At 43.5% G+C, this 15,411-nt stretch overlaps 1 protein-coding gene across 5 annotated transcripts in view; it reads left to right on the top strand.

Moving 5' to 3' along the window:
- Positions 1-14,553, top strand: part of DOCK8 (dedicator of cytokinesis 8) — a 200,254-nt gene extending 185,701 nt beyond the window's left edge. For all 5 annotated transcript variants that reach the window (XM_059656823.1, XM_059656825.1, XM_059656822.1 and 2 more), the window contains 5 exons: positions 779-1,015; positions 4,279-4,422; positions 5,908-6,014; positions 12,079-12,249; positions 12,665-14,553. In XM_059656823.1, the coding sequence (XP_059512806.1) occupies positions 779-1,015; positions 4,279-4,422; positions 5,908-6,014; positions 12,079-12,249; positions 12,665-12,725 (720 nt within the window). In that variant the 3' untranslated portion in view covers positions 12,726-14,553. The remainder of the gene's footprint in view (positions 1-778; positions 1,016-4,278; positions 4,423-5,907; positions 6,015-12,078; positions 12,250-12,664) is intronic.
- Positions 14,554-15,411: the final 858 nt, after the last annotated feature.

Raw genomic sequence — 15,411 nt, 5'->3', positions numbered from 1 at the left:
ATCCATGGAATCCCACGATAGCCTTTTGAGTCTGGTTTCTTTCACTTAGCACAGCGCACTTGAGACTCATCCATGGTGTGGTAGTTTGATTCTTTGTATTGCCGAGTAGTATCCCATTGCCTGGATGTACCACCATTTGTTTATCCTTTCCCCACTTGAGGAACATTTGGGATGTTTTTAGTTTTGTCTATTCTGAATAATGCTGCTGCAGATATTTGTGTACAGGTGTTTACTTGAACATACGTTTCCATTTCTCTTGGGGATGCACGTGCAGTGGGATTGCTGGGTCCTGTGGTCAGTGTAATCTAACTGTTTCGTAAAGTGACTGTACCGTTCTGCAGTCCCACCATCAGTGTATGAAAGTTTCAGCTGCTCCCCATCTTTGTCAGCACTTGGTGTTGTCCATTTCATTTCGTTTGGCCATGCTACCAAATGTGCAGCAGTCATGGTTGTTCTGGGAAGAAACGTTTGTCTCTTTGGACTAGCAGTTTGCAAACTCTCATGCCAAGTTCCAGTTGGCTCAGTCAGGAGGGGTGGCTTGTGGATGTGACTTTACAGAGACACACTGCCCTCTCCTTCTCGCTGTGCTCTCTCTCCCTGGGGTGGAGAGGAGGCCTGGCTGACTGCTGAAGCCTCCCCGATGCACTCAGCTTCTGTGGCCGTAGGGAACTCAGAGGGCGGTGCCTCGGCGCTGGTTCCAGCATGCCTCTCCAGTGCGTCCTGGCTGGCTGTTTGCAGAATCGCTCATCTCCTCCTTCCCCTGCCTTTTCTCCCTCAGGCCTACATACAAATCACTTTTGTGGAGCCTTACTTTGATGAGTATGAGATGAAAGACAGGGTAACCTACTTTGAGAAGAATTTCAACCTGCGGAGGTTCATGTACACCACCCCCTTCACCCTGGAGGGGCGGCCGCGGGGAGAGCTGCACGAGCAGTACCGGCGGAATACCGTGCTGACCACCATGCACGCCTTCCCCTACATCAAGACCCGCATCAGCGTCATCCAGAAGGAGGAGGTAATGGGCCCCGCTGGGGACGGGCTCTGGACTGAGGCTGCCACTGAATGAGTGGGCAACACAAGCCTCCTTCATGGCAGACTGGAGTGAAATCTAAAAAGGGACACACTGGAAATACCATTTTAGTGGCTGTTCTCTCATTCTTGTGGTGCCAGGGAATTCCATTGAGGCAGCTACGTATTTCATAGCACTACTTTATATTTAAGTAGTTTCTATTTTAAAGTTCTATCTTTCATATAAATGTTTACAGAATTATACTTTAGATGTGTATTTTAGTGATACATTCGTATGACCTGTATATATTTACATTTTAAACACTTTGTATTAAGTCTTTATATCTGTAAAGGCTTACAGGTGAGTTAGGCGCCGGCGGGTGGTTAGTTATTAGAGACAGGAACGCAGGCAAGCAGCCCCAGGGACAAGGGGTGAAGCTGGAGGAAGGGCTCCATGCAAAGTGGATAAGGAGGCCACTGCCTCCCAGGCCCAGCTTCCTCCTGCGACATTGCTCAGCCCCTGTCTTCATTCAGTTTCCTCATCTGTACTGACAGGAAGGACCCCTCTCTCTTCTGGGGTTCTGTATACGGGAGACGTCTCATCCATGGGACTGATCACGAAAGTATCTCAGGCCACAGATCGTTCAAAATTAACCGTACTTTAAACATTTTAGTTTTACTTTAAAACACATCCATGTACACTTATTTGTCATTTATTTTATACAGGGCCAAACCTTCTCTGTGATTTTGGGTTGGGCTATCACAATTCAGCATTGTCTTATGTAAACCCCACCCATAATGCACTGTCTATAACTTTCAGTTTTTATTTATATAAAGCAGAGTGAGAATTTAAAGATCCTTGCCGGCAGAATCCTCCTGGATTTTTATGATTTTTTTTAACCCTAGCCTTTTATAGTTGTCTTGTGCACACCTAATATGGCAGGAATCTTTATAGCAACTACTTTTCATAGCGCTTTGCCCAAGCAATCAGCTTGGTTTTCATAGAAACAACTCTTTCCCTTTCCACACCCATAGTTTGAGCATTATTAGATTAGGTCATTCAAATAACAAGTATAACAGGCATAATCAAGTTGGTTAATAAACACAGGTGAATTGTGATGACTACACACCTCTCCGGGCAAAAGCAGAAGTGACTGAGCTCACTGGAGAGTGGGCCACATGCTCAGGTGTTCAGCAAGCACATCAGATAGTGGGTTTCACAAGGACAAGGAAAGCCTGAACTAGTGACTCCGTTAAGAGGAGGATGGTTTCGAAGGCATCTGCTGTATTTCTTATTGTTTTGGACTTTGGGACACTAGAACATAAAGGCATAGCACAAAAATAAACCCATGGTCCCAAGAGGAGCCTTTATAATTTTTCTTGGCCATCTCTTGTTCTCTGAAAACTTCAATATATTTATTTGTTAGGGCTGTTTTAACAAAGTCCCACATTGCGTGGCTCAAATAACAGAAGGCATCTGCTGTGTTTATTGCCTCCTAGTTCTGAAGGCCAGAATGCCGGGAGCCGGTCCATCCTTGCTGTTTCAAGGGACCTGGCATATATGGCATACGGTTCTTAATATGTTTGCTCACCTTCTTGGCGCTGTGTTTTAACCAAAGTCACCTCTCCGAGAAAGGTTGAATCCCCAGGTAGGGATTTTCCCCTGAAGTTAGGGAGGGAATAAAACCCTTCAACTAAGTGCCAGGCGGGTAATTAATCCCTTTAACTACGAACAATCATGCTTAAACTACATAATCTTTTCTCCCTGGAATGGAGATAAGAAACGCCCTAACCTTTGTAATAGAGATTGATAGGATTGAATCAACTGGTATAAATACAGTTGTAACAAGACAGAAACACTCAGAACTTAGAACAGAATCAAGAAGACAGAACCCACACGGAGCCTAGAGACAGAAGAACTCAGAACTCAGAACACAGAACTCAGAACACAGGGCTTGGAAGACAGGACCAAGAGAGACAGAGCCTAGGCACAGAACCTACACAGAACGTTCTCTAGAGACAGAAGAACTTCGCTGGAGAGAGCATGCCGGAGGATCCTGGAGAGGGACTGGCCTCGGAGCCTAGAGACAGAGCCTAGCGGGAGAACATGGCAAGGGATCCTGGACTGAACCTGACTACAGAGATTGGCAGGAGAACCTGACTGGAACCTGGACACTGAACCTGACTGGAGAGCCTGGACAGAACCTGGCTGGAGAACCTAGCGAGGGAACATGGCTACAGAACCTCGCTGGAGATCCGAAGCAGAACCTCTCTGGAGATCCAGACCAGAACTTGGCTGGAGAAGTCCCTGTGTCATTCCTTCTTCGCCGACTCCGTCCACACCTTTGGGGACCCCTGGACCCGCTGGGGTTGGACCCCGGCACCAGAAGTCAAAATTCAAAGTATTGGCAGGGCTGGTTCCTTGTGAGGGCTGTGAGGGAAGGATCTGTTTGAGGCCTCTCTCCTTGACTTGTAGATGGCCACCTTCTCCCTGTGTCTCCATATTGTCTTCCCTCTATGCATGGCTCTGGGTCCAGATGTCCTCTTCTTATAGGGACCTAGGTCATACTGGATTAGGGCCCTTCTTAATGACCACCTTTAACTTGGTTACCTCTGTAAAGACCTTATCTCAAATAAGGCCACATTCTGAAGTACTAGGGCTTAAGACTTTGATATACGAACTTAGGGGGACATGAATTCACTCATAACATTCAGGAAGGATCATATCTTAAACCAGCGGAACTTAGCAGCCAGCAGATTGACCCTTGAGAGAATTCTGTTTCCTAGGAATGCACCTTCAGGGTAGTTGGAGAAGGCACACCTGATGCCAAAATCTTGCGTTATAGTGGGAAAGAAAATCTTGAGTGCTCTATTTTTAATAGCATGGATTTTAAATGTAGACATTATTACAATCAGATTCTGGCCTTCTCGTTTACTACCTGTGTCATTTTTATGGCACTGTCTTCACCTTACAACTCCCTCTTGGACTATAAAATGGAGAAAAGAAGGAGGTTGTTTAAAGGAGTAAATAATAAGCGTATGCAAAGTTCTTGGAACATAATAATCACTCAAAAAATGTTAGGCCCTTCCTTCCTCTTAACCTTTCCAGATTATTTTATTTTTTATTTTATTTTTTTTCAGATTATTTTAAATTACTCTGAAAGTCTCTTAGTTTCTCTTCAAATCCAGGTGCCCTCAGTCATAGCTCCAGGTTTTCCATGGCTTATAAGATCTGAAAGTGACTTTCCTACATTTCTGTCTTACGTTCAGTTTGTTTTGACACCAATCGAAGTTGCCATTGAAGATATGAAGAAGAAGACCCTGCAGCTGGCAGTTGCCATTCACCAAGAGCCCCCTGACGCCAAGATGCTTCAGATGGTGCTGCAGGGCTCCGTCGGAGCTACCGTGAATCAGGTCAGCAAAACGAGCTAGTGGCAGTTCCTCTGGTTCTTATTATTTTGATTTTCATATGTTTGCACCTTCCTTCCTTGAGGTTCATGGGGAGTCTGATCAGCACACAAATAATGTTCCTCAATTTGGGCTGTAGACTTGTGAGGTTCAGAACACTTTGAGTGACCTCTTCTGCTTATGCAACAACCCAAGGTAGAAAAGAAATCCTGGAGATTGAGTGGACCATCTAAGGCCTAGAGCAGTGGGTCTCACCTTCCTAATGCCACGACCCTTTAATACAGTTCCTCATGTTGTGGTGACCCCCAATTTCATTGTTACAAATTGAACATAATTTAAGCATAGTGATTAATCACAAAAACAATATGTAATTATATATGTGTTTTCCGATGGTCTTAGGTGACCCCTGTGAAAGGGTCGTTCGACCCCCAAAGGGGTCGCGACCCACAGGTTGAGAAACACTTATCTAAGGAGTAGCACTTTCTGACTTGGGACCAGACTCAGCAATATGATTGAGACCTGGGGTCCTATTGAAGAATGCTTAGTCATGACCAGTTTAGCCAGAGTTGTTGCAGGGCTTGAGGCTAATCTAAGAAACCTATAGGAGAATGAGGAAAGGGTCTGGAACATGCAACTTCTGGGTCAGTCATCAGATGAAGCCAGCATGCCAGGAGCCTTGCTAACCAGGAGTGACCTGGGACCAGGTTTCTTGGGCCACTTTAGGTCAGACTGGATCTTCTCAGACCCGTTAGAATCCTGACTCCCAAATTCAGCATGGATTAATTAACCCAGTCTCAGATAGAGGAAGATGCCAGCTTAGTACTCTGTCCAATGGACCACTTTAATTTCGGATCTAAATCCGCTCTTGTCCACACCTCCACACTCAGAAACTCTTGAGCACTGTGACTCTTTCCTCACTCAGCACAATTGGACTCCCCTACAAAATTCTGTGTCCACATAACGTCAAGGGAACAAAAATAGCAGAGAGGAGAAATGACTATTATATTTCCAAGATCAGAAAACATTAGGAAGCTTTTGCTTTTGTAAGTCCCAATCCTTTGATGAAAATAGAAGACTGTATCAGCCCACAACCGTGAACTACATATGTGCTCTACATTCCCCTCTAGGGCAACTGAGCAAATGAATCTGAATGGAAGGAGCAAGACAATCCCCATTTTTATAAAAGCAACTCAAAGCACATACCCTTCGATGTAGCATCATTATCTTTATATATTCAAGGAAACCTATTATTAGTAGCATTTGATTAAGAAAATACGTTTATGCTTCTGAGAATTCTCTGAAAACTCCAGACTCCTCCTTGAGAATCAAAGATCCCTGAAGAGTTTAAGACCTCCCTTTATATTTTTATTTGTTTTGATCAAACCAACTACAAAATTAAATGTTCAAATTAAGAAATCGTGCCCAGATTTTCTTCCAAGTAATGTCGCTTTATTTCCAATGTGAGTATTATTTTCCTGCTTTCTCCTTCAGGGACCACTGGAAGTAGCCCAAGTGTTTTTGGCCGAAATTCCAGCTGACCCAAAACTCTATCGACATCACAACAAGTTGAGATTATGCTTTAAGGAATTCATCATGCGGTAAGAAGGGAAATGGCCAGGAGTTCAGTAGAGCAGAGGTTCCCAAAGTGTGGTCCCCAGGCCAGCAGTGTCAGCAGCACCTGAGAACTTGCTGCAAAGGCAAATTCTCAGGCACCAGCCAGACCTACTGAATCAGAATCTCCAGTAAAACTCACCCAATTCAGTAAAACTCATCAACATGTGCGTTTACAATTGGTAAATGTTATGATCTGTCAGTTGCAACCTCAATACTAGTGGTGGGTGTGGAGCCTTCCTTTCCCCTCATCGCTTTATTGCTTCTCAGGTCCAATCTGCGCGAGACAGCTTTTTAATGAATAGAGTAACGATTTTGTCCAGTGGTTTGGATCTTGTTATTTCTCCCCCGCTCTGCTTTCCGGCAGCAGAGGTGAGCGGGAGTGGAAAATGTCTGGGGGCGTGAACAGCACTCAGGTTTTCCCTCGAGTGAGCCCCAGCTTCTCCGCAGCCTTGGGCTGCAGGTCGATAAGCCCAGATAGGCAGGGTGAACGTAAGTGCACCTTCCAGCACTGACTGCTAATAGCGGGAATGTACGCAGGCCAGGCGCACCGCAGCGGGTCCTGGCCTTCCTGACTCAGCCATAAAGAAGCTGGCAGGCCCACTGCGGCAGCCCGTTGGGCAGCTCTTCAGATGGCTGCCAAGTTGGGACTTCAATCCCCTCCTACCTTTTCCTACGATAAGAAAAAACCACCTCAGGGTTTCAGGACCCAAGATGGAGAGATACAACATTCTGTTTCCGCCCCTTCTGCTCCCCAAAGCACCAAAACCCTTTTAGACACTGCCAATCTGTGTTTAAATTTTCTTCTTATATTTCTGTCTTGGTCAGCTCCGGCTGGTCTAACAAAATGCCATAGATCAAGTGACTTGAACAATAGCCATTGATTTCTCACAGTGCTGGAGGCTGGGAGGCTGGTGTTGGCAGATTCAGTACCTGGTGGGGACCCTCTTGCCGTCTTATAAATGGCCACCTTCTCCCTGCATCCTCACATGGTGGAGACAGGAAGAGGGAGAAAGCTCTCTGGCATTTCTTCTCCTAAGGCCATTCATCCATCATGTGGATCTCACCCTCATGGCTTATTCTTCTTTCATCTATAATAATAAAAGCATAATATGCTAATTAGACCAGACAGCCAAACAACCTTCCGGATGCCCTTCCAGATGAAGCCGTGGCGGCAGGGCCAAGGCAGACGCAGTTAGGGGTGATCAGGCAGGCAGGTGAGCAGTTAGGGGTGATCAGGCAGGCAGGCAGAGTGGTTAGGGGTGATCAGGCAGGCAAGCGAGTGGTTAGGGGCAATCAGGCAGGCAGGCAGGCAAGCAGTTAGGAGCCAGCAGTCCCGGATTGCGAGAGGGTGCAGGCTGGGCTAAGGGACTCCCCCCACCCCATGTACAAATTTTGTGCACCGGGCCTCTAGGATATATATAAACTTACACTGTTTTAGAAACCAGCAAAATCATTAAAGATTTTCAGTAGTAGAATAACATGTTGTATTACATCATTTCCTTTTCCAGTTAGAAAAAAGAACATCCCATCCCTAAGGCTTGTAATTTACAGCATACAATTGACTGGCAATGTTACTTAACCATCCTGACTAGATTTAGCAGTTTTCAAACCCAAAAGAAAAATTCTGAAAATGTGAGGGTGTGAAGAAAAAGGATCCCTCTTGCACTGCTGGTGGGAATGCAGACTGGTGCAGCCACTGTGGAGAACAGTATGGAGTTTCCTCAAAAAATTAAAAATGGAACTCCCATTTGACCCAGAAAGGATATATGCACCCCTATGTTCATAGCAGCACAATTTACAATAGCTAAGATTTGGAAACAGTTTAACTGCCCATCAGCACATGAGTGCATTAGAAAACTGTGGTATATCTACACAATGGAATACTATGCTGCTGCAAAAAAGAAGGAACTCTTACCATTTGTAACAGTATGGATGGACCTGGAGAGCATTATGCTAAGCAAAATAAGCCAGTTGCAGAAAGACAAATATCACATGATCTCACTCATTTGTGGAATATAATGAACAACACAAACTGATGAACAAAAATAGAGCCAGAGTCATAGAAGCATCAGACTGTCCAATCTAAGAGGGAAGCGGGGTGCGGGGGGGGGGGGAGGGAGGGAGGTAAGAGATCAACCAAAGAACTTGTATGCATGCATATGAGCATAATCAATGGGCATAGACAGTAGGGGGGTGAGGGCATGTGCTGGAGGGTGGGAGTGGCTGGGTAGAGGTCAATGGGGGGAAAGGAGATTTATGTAATACTTTAAACAATGAAGAATTTTTTATAAAGTCTGTCCCTTGCCCTAACCGGTTTGGCTCAGTGGATAGAGCATCAGCCTGTGGCCTCAAGGGTCCCAGGTTCGATTTCGGTCAAGGGCATGTACCTTGGTTGTGGGCACATCCCCAGTAGGGAGTGTGCAGGAGGCAGCCAATTGATGTTTCTCTCTCATTGATGTTTCTAACTCTCTATCCCTCTCCCTTCCTCTCTGTAAAAAATCAATAAAATATATTTAAAAATAAAAAAATAAAAAGTCTGTCCTTCAATACCTACAGTAAAAAGAGGATATGGTAAATAAACTTCCATAATTACTAAGAGCTAAATTTTAAGTTTCAAAATGTACCCTTTCTGATGCATTTACTGTATTTCGCCTTTAGCCTAAAGTGAATGCTAATTTTTCCGCACATTAAATCCTCCCTTGATTTGCTCTTCCATAGCAAATTAATTTTTTTGATCTGTGAACAGCCTGAGAGAAGTTTTGTCCATGTATTTATAGAAAGTTCATCAAACAGGAGATTTTGGCACTTTGGGAAATACAATATCTTAGTTTAAGGATTTAAACTAAGCATTTAAAGATGAGAAAACAGGATTCCAATGGCTGAGGAGTAGCAACTGGGTTTCAACCCCATCTCTGACTGCATGTAAAGCATTTAGCCCAGGCTAGGGCAGACAGTACATAGTATATGTTAGCTAGCTATTGTTCCTTTTGATAACACAGACTACCGAGGATTTAGTTAATTCTCCCGTTTCGTTAGAGTAGACATCCCCAAGTTAGCAGTCAGCTCCCGCCGGCCTCTTGTAGTCCTCCTGTGCTACAAACCTGGGCCTCAGAGTCACCCTGAAACTGACTGTATTTTACATATGTAGGAGTTCATAACTGTCCGTTAAGAAGCCATAAAAAATAACAAGGGCAATGTTGATTTCTCGGGATTCTAAGGCTACATGCCCTTCCTTCCCCTTCCTTGAACTCTTTGATCTATAACTTTAGATATCCTACAATTTGCTTCAATTAATGTCAAACTTAAAAGATGAATAAAAATCCAGTTAAGGGAGTTCTTTTGGCTTCTGGCTGAGTTAAATCAACTCTGTTCCACAGCAGGCTAATTCTGTGATGAAGCTATGGCCATAGACTTATTTTTGCCTAAGCCAGATAGCTTTCCCCTGCCCCACTGTCATCCTGAAAATGTGTGCAGTGGTAACAGGAAGAATTTGATAATCAGGTCTGAGTATCCCCATAACTTAAGTGAAGTTTAGCACCACTGTTAGGAAAACAGTTTAAACCACGTTGATCACTGGAATCCTAGTCATCTGAAGGATGACTAAATTTCACCCATTATGTTGTCCCTTCAAGGTTTGTTGATTTGTAAGTTCCCTTGAGTAGAACAGTATAAAGGGCAAGATTTATTATGTTTAAATAATATGAGTTTCTTCCTTGGTATATACCATACTGTGGGAAACCATGAAAAAACTAGGCTTGATTGTCCACAAGTTTGATAAACACAAGTTTGGGTTTTTTGTGTTTTATTGATTTTTTTTAGAAAGAGAGGAAGAAGGAGAGAGAGCTAGAAACATCAATGAGACAGAAAAATTGATCAGCTGCCTCCTGCACACCCCCTCCTGCACATACCTCCTACAACTCGGGCATGTGCCCTCACTGGGAATCAAACTGGTGACCTCTTGATGCATGGGATTGATGCTCAATCCACTGAGCCATACTGGCCAGGCAATAAACACAAGTTTTTAATATTTTTTCTTTAATGCTCTGCAGGTTCACCATGGTGGGGCTAGGTATCAGTCTGTTTTTGTTGATTAGAGAATTTCTGTCTCTTTTCAATTCTGGAAAATTATCAGCTGTTATCTCGGAATATTGCCTCTTATTTTGCATTCTTTTAAACATTCTTTTAGATGTAGGTCGGGCATCTCCATGGTATCTCCAGATTTTTCAACCATTTTTTTCATATTTAAAATTTTTTTAAATCTCTTTGATGATTTCCTTAGATCTGTCACATAGTTCATGAGTTCTCCAGTTGTGTCTAGTTTATTGTTTAACCTGTCCATTGAGATTTTTCTCTTTATTTTAGTGACTACATTTTTATTTCTAGAAGTTCTATTTGGTTTTCTTTTCTGAAATTTTCCTGGTCTCTTTTTTCATACTCTTCCACTTTTTAAATCATGGATTTTATACCTCTTCTTAGACATCTATATTAACTTTGGTTTTTCTACATTATTCTGTTGTCTCTGATTCTTACTGGGGTAATTCTCCTCCTTGTTGCATCTATTGGTTCTCCCTCATGGTAGTTGGTTTCCTTGGGTGGTTTGTAATTTTTTATTGTGAGTTCATCTTTGGTAAGGGTTGTTCTATCGAGGGTAGCCCATGGGCCCTGATTAAGAAACTGTTCCTCCAAAGCAACCTTACATCTATTCCCATCTGAGCCTTATGGATTTTAATAATCTTGGTCAGGTTTTATAGTTAATGGGAGCACCCACAAGAGAGGAATGTAAATTAGTAACTCATACCCACATGTGGTGCAAGCCTAGAATTTCAGTTTCTTTAGATGACTTTCTTTCCTATTAATGGCCCCAAGCTGATAATAAACTTCCATTCCACCTCTCTGGACAGTTTGCAGCCTTTTTCTAGACCCTTTCTCACAGATGGGGTAGCTTTTCAGGGCTCTGAACTATATGCAGGCGGCATATGCAGAATCCCACTTTGCCCTGGCCATGGCTTCCTCACTTACCTTGTGTGGGCAGTGAAACCCACCTCCTGCTCCAGCCTCCAGGGCCTGTAGGCAATCTTAGCATCCTAACAGGCGGTCCTCCTTGCGTCTGCCACGGCACCAGCTTCTGCTGTCACTTTGATTTTGCTTTTTCTCTTCCTTTCTGGCACCTGGGGTTTCCCTTTCTCTTTCAACAGATTTTTGCTGTGCTTTCTCAGCATTTCCATGTGTAGGTAGCAGGGGGGGCGGGGGGGGGGCTGAATGGCACCTGCTGTGTCTGCCCTGTCATCATAAATCAGGGACGTTTTTGTGAGCGTGAGAGGTTCCGTTCTTCAGTGACCTGAGTTTGAATCTTGGATCCACCGCTTCCTCACAGTGTTATCTTCGGCAAGCAACCTAACATTTTTGAGCTTCAGGGACAACATAGAGATAAACATAGACTTCCCAGGTTTGCTGAAAAAAATTAACCAGATAATGGATGTGAAGTTCCTTGAATAGCGCCTAGCACATAGTGAATCTGAGCATCAGGATCGCCTGGCCAACTTTCCAAAAATACAGATTCCTGGGTGCTGCCCCTGAGAGATTCTGATTCATCAAGTCTGAGGTGGGGCCGGAAATCTGCATTTTTAAAAGCTACCCAGATGATCCTGATAGGCTGTCAAATTTGCAAACACTCTGAAGGTTACTCAAGAAATGTTAATTGAGCCCTAGCAGGTTTGGCTCAGTGGATAGAGCATCGGCCTGCGGACTGAAGAGTCCTGGGTTTGATTCCAGTTAAGGGCACATACCTTGGTTGCAGGCTGGATCCCTGGCCCTGGTCAGGACATGTATGGGAGGCAACCAATCGATGTGTCTCTCTCACATCGATGTTTCTCTCTGTCTCTCTCCCTTCCACTCTCTCTAAAGATCAGTGGAAAAATATCCTCAGGTGAGAATTAACAGCGACAACAACAAAAAAGTTAATCATATCGTCATCCCTTATTTCTGAATGCTTCAAACACCTATGAAATGAAACCTCATTTTCTCCCCACCCTGATATGTGTATCTCAGATGTGGTGAGGCCGTGGAGAAAAACAAGCGTCTCATCACAGCTGACCAGAGGGAATATCAGCAGGAACTCAAAAAGAACTACAATAAGCTGAAAGAAAACCTCAGGCCCATGATCGAGCGGAAAATTCCAGATCTCTACAAGCCAATATTCAGAGTTGAAAGTCAAAAGAGGTAAGAGCTGGCGGAGAAGGCCTCTTCCTGGGGTAAAGGATAAGGGCTTGGGGCCCAGCAACAGGGCACGCTCCACTGCACACGGGCTCAGAGGGAGGGCTGCGAGTGGGCTAGAGTCAGGGGAGCTGCCTGAGCTCAGTCTGTTCTGCTTCCATCCTCATCCTCCCTGTCCCTTCTCCTAAGCTCACCGGGACCCCTCCTGCTGGCTGTTGGCCAGCCGTCTTCCCAGGCTGACTTACCGCCCGCCCGTCTATTTTCTGGCACAGTGAGAAGGGATCTCACACCTTCTCTTATTAGTTACTGAGTACCCCGTGATTGATGTCCTTTTCTAGTGGGTGATTTCCCCTTCCCTCTCTTTCAAAAGCGAATTGATCTTTCTTACCTCTGTTTTCGTTTTCTGTCTCCTTAATTCCAGAGACTCCTTCCACAGATCTAGTTTCAGGAAATGTGAAACCCAGTTGTCACAAGGCAGCTAAGAAAAGCTGTCTACACCCACGGAGACTGAGGCTCTGCGACCCCAGAGAAGGACTCACCGGTACTGAAACCACTGGACGTTGGCCACGCAGGACAGACTCATGCTCCCTGGCCAGACAGCACTCTAGAAGATTTGGGGTCCAAGTGACCCCATGGGGTATTTTGTCCATTTAGGAGGGGGGTGAGGGTAGCCGAGGGTGGTTAATCAGAATTCCTGTGTATTTATTAAAGAATCGTTTTCCACAGTGTTGAACAAAACAAGACATAAACACGTCTCCTGCTGAGTGGTCAGTTACTGTCTACCTGGAAGGTGACTTCCTCTGGCCGGTATTAGGATTTACAGGATCAAATTTCCCAAGGGAAAATGGAAAGGTTGCCCACCAGCCTATTCAGAGTGAACCTCATTCATCCCCGCTTTATGGGAAAGGAGGGTGAGCGTTCAGGGGTGCAAACCATGTTCTACAAATCTGTGAGGGCCTTAAGGATCTAAGAACCATGATGGTTGGAAACTTGGGGACAGATTAATTATTTGTGACCTCGTTACCCTTTTTGGTCGCAGTGAACTATTGTTATACAGTTGTTTTTGCTTTATTGTTACTGGTAAGTTAATTTAACCTGTGTTTCTAGAGGAACACACTTGCACTGATTTAGGAGATACATGGTACTCTGAGCGGCGTTCCCTTAAATTGAAACCATTTTCCTGGTGCTTTGCATTTTTTCTTATGCTACAGCTTGTTCATTCTTTCTCTCCTCCTCAGTGGGGCCAAGTTTATCTTTATAAAAGGGTAATATCTCTGCTTTCATATCGGCACACTGTGCTGTACGCTAGCATATGCATATCACATAGAGTCTTCTTTGACTTCTTGTGACAATGTACTTTAGGAGAAAGATGAACAAAATTATTATTTGAGAATTAAGTTATATATTTTTAATATGACTGATTACCTTGACTGGTACTAAAAATGTACTAAGAGTTGTAAACAAAAAGTTTCCCATTGCAACTTGTGCTTTTTGTACTGACAACTCGTAATGCTTTGTACAGCACTTCAGAGAAGAAGAAACATGGGTGACTGTGGCCTCGGCCAATCAGTGCTGTCCAGGGTCGGACCACTTCTGCAATATTTATTCTTGGTGCTCCTGAGACAGAATTTAATTTGGATATGCCAGAACTTCTTGTTTATATCATCATGAATTTATATCCGGAGAGGGACTACTTTTTGTTTTTAATTACTAAAGCTTAAGTTTAAGTGACAAACTTTGTTTTTTAAGCATTCAAGGCAGAACTCTTTTTAAACTATATTATATACTTAATTGCTTTCTTAAATGAGTATACATTGATGTATATTTCATATCATTCCATATATTGTTTAGTATCTTCTGTGTGGGAGCTCCTGAGTGAGATGAAGGTTAAATACCATGGTCACTACCCTCCCAAGTGTCTCCGTTTAGTGAGGAAGAGGCTCTGTATGCGCATGGCCGTAACACACAGCAGTCAACAACAGGCCTATGGAATATTACGTTTCCTGGGGGACTCGGATGGCCATCATTATCAGCACCTATTCTATTCTGCTCTCAAACAACAGGGTTAGGTGCTAAGTTATAGGGGGCTGGCTTTTAATGCTGCAAGCCCTAATAATCCTAATAACCTAGGATATTCCTGACTAAATGCCCCTGCTTTTAGATACCTGTTGGTATCTTTTTTTACACAGTTGGTGCCACTTGCTGCCCAAGTGCAGGAACTGTGTTCACTGCTGCATTGCTGTTCCCTGGCCCAGTGCTCATCACACAGAAGATCCTCAATAAATATTGGTTGAGTGACTAAGTGAATAAGTGAGTGTAAGGAGGCCTGCTTCTATAACAGCACTGTCCAATGAAACATAGTGCAAGCCACATTAAAAATAATCATAAAAAGAAATAAGTGAAATGAGTTTTAGTATTATGTTCTATTTAACCTCATATATGCAAAATATTGTCATTTCAAAATGCAATCAATATAAAAATTATTGATGAAGTATTTTACATTCTTTCATACCAAGTCTTTGAAATATGTATGTATATATTTTACACTTACAGATTTTACATTTAACACTTAATATCAATTAAGGCTAGCCACATTTCAAGTGCTTAAGAGCCACATGAGGCAGGTGGCTACTATACTGGACAGTCCAGTTTTCAAAGCTTTAATTTCATGCCTCCTGTCCTTCAGCAAGGTAAAGGGTGCAATTGTCACTATCTCTTAAGAATCTCGGAAAAATGAAACATGAATATACTGCCTAGACCTGATTGGACTTTCCTGACATACATTGTCTTAAAGTCTATAATTCTATTCAGTCCTATCCATGACAACAGATTTATTTTAACAAAAACCTTTTAGGGCTGGCATTGGTCCTTATGCTTGCAAGTCAGTAGTCAAAGACAGGGAGCCTTCATGACATGACCACTTACTTCCCTCAGGGTGAGTCGTTCAAGAGAAGCAAAACAAGAGTGGCAATATCTTTTAGGGCCTCGCCTCAGAAATCACAGTCCCTCATGTCTGCCAGAAGCAAACCACCAAGATCAGTCCACATCCCAGAGGAGGAGAATTAGGCTCTGAATTTTGAACAGAGGACTGTTAAATAACTTTAACATATTTTAAAATCACCATAATAGTGTACATTAAATTCTGCATTTGTTGTCTCACTCGGATAA

The sequence above is a fragment of the Myotis daubentonii genome, chromosome 11 (assembly GCF_963259705.1).
Source record: "Myotis daubentonii chromosome 11, mMyoDau2.1, whole genome shotgun sequence".
In the NCBI taxonomy this organism is placed as follows: Eukaryota; Metazoa; Chordata; class Mammalia; order Chiroptera; family Vespertilionidae; genus Myotis; species Myotis daubentonii.
Note: the sequence above shows the minus strand (reverse complement) of the source record. Positions and strands in the feature narration are given on the sequence as shown.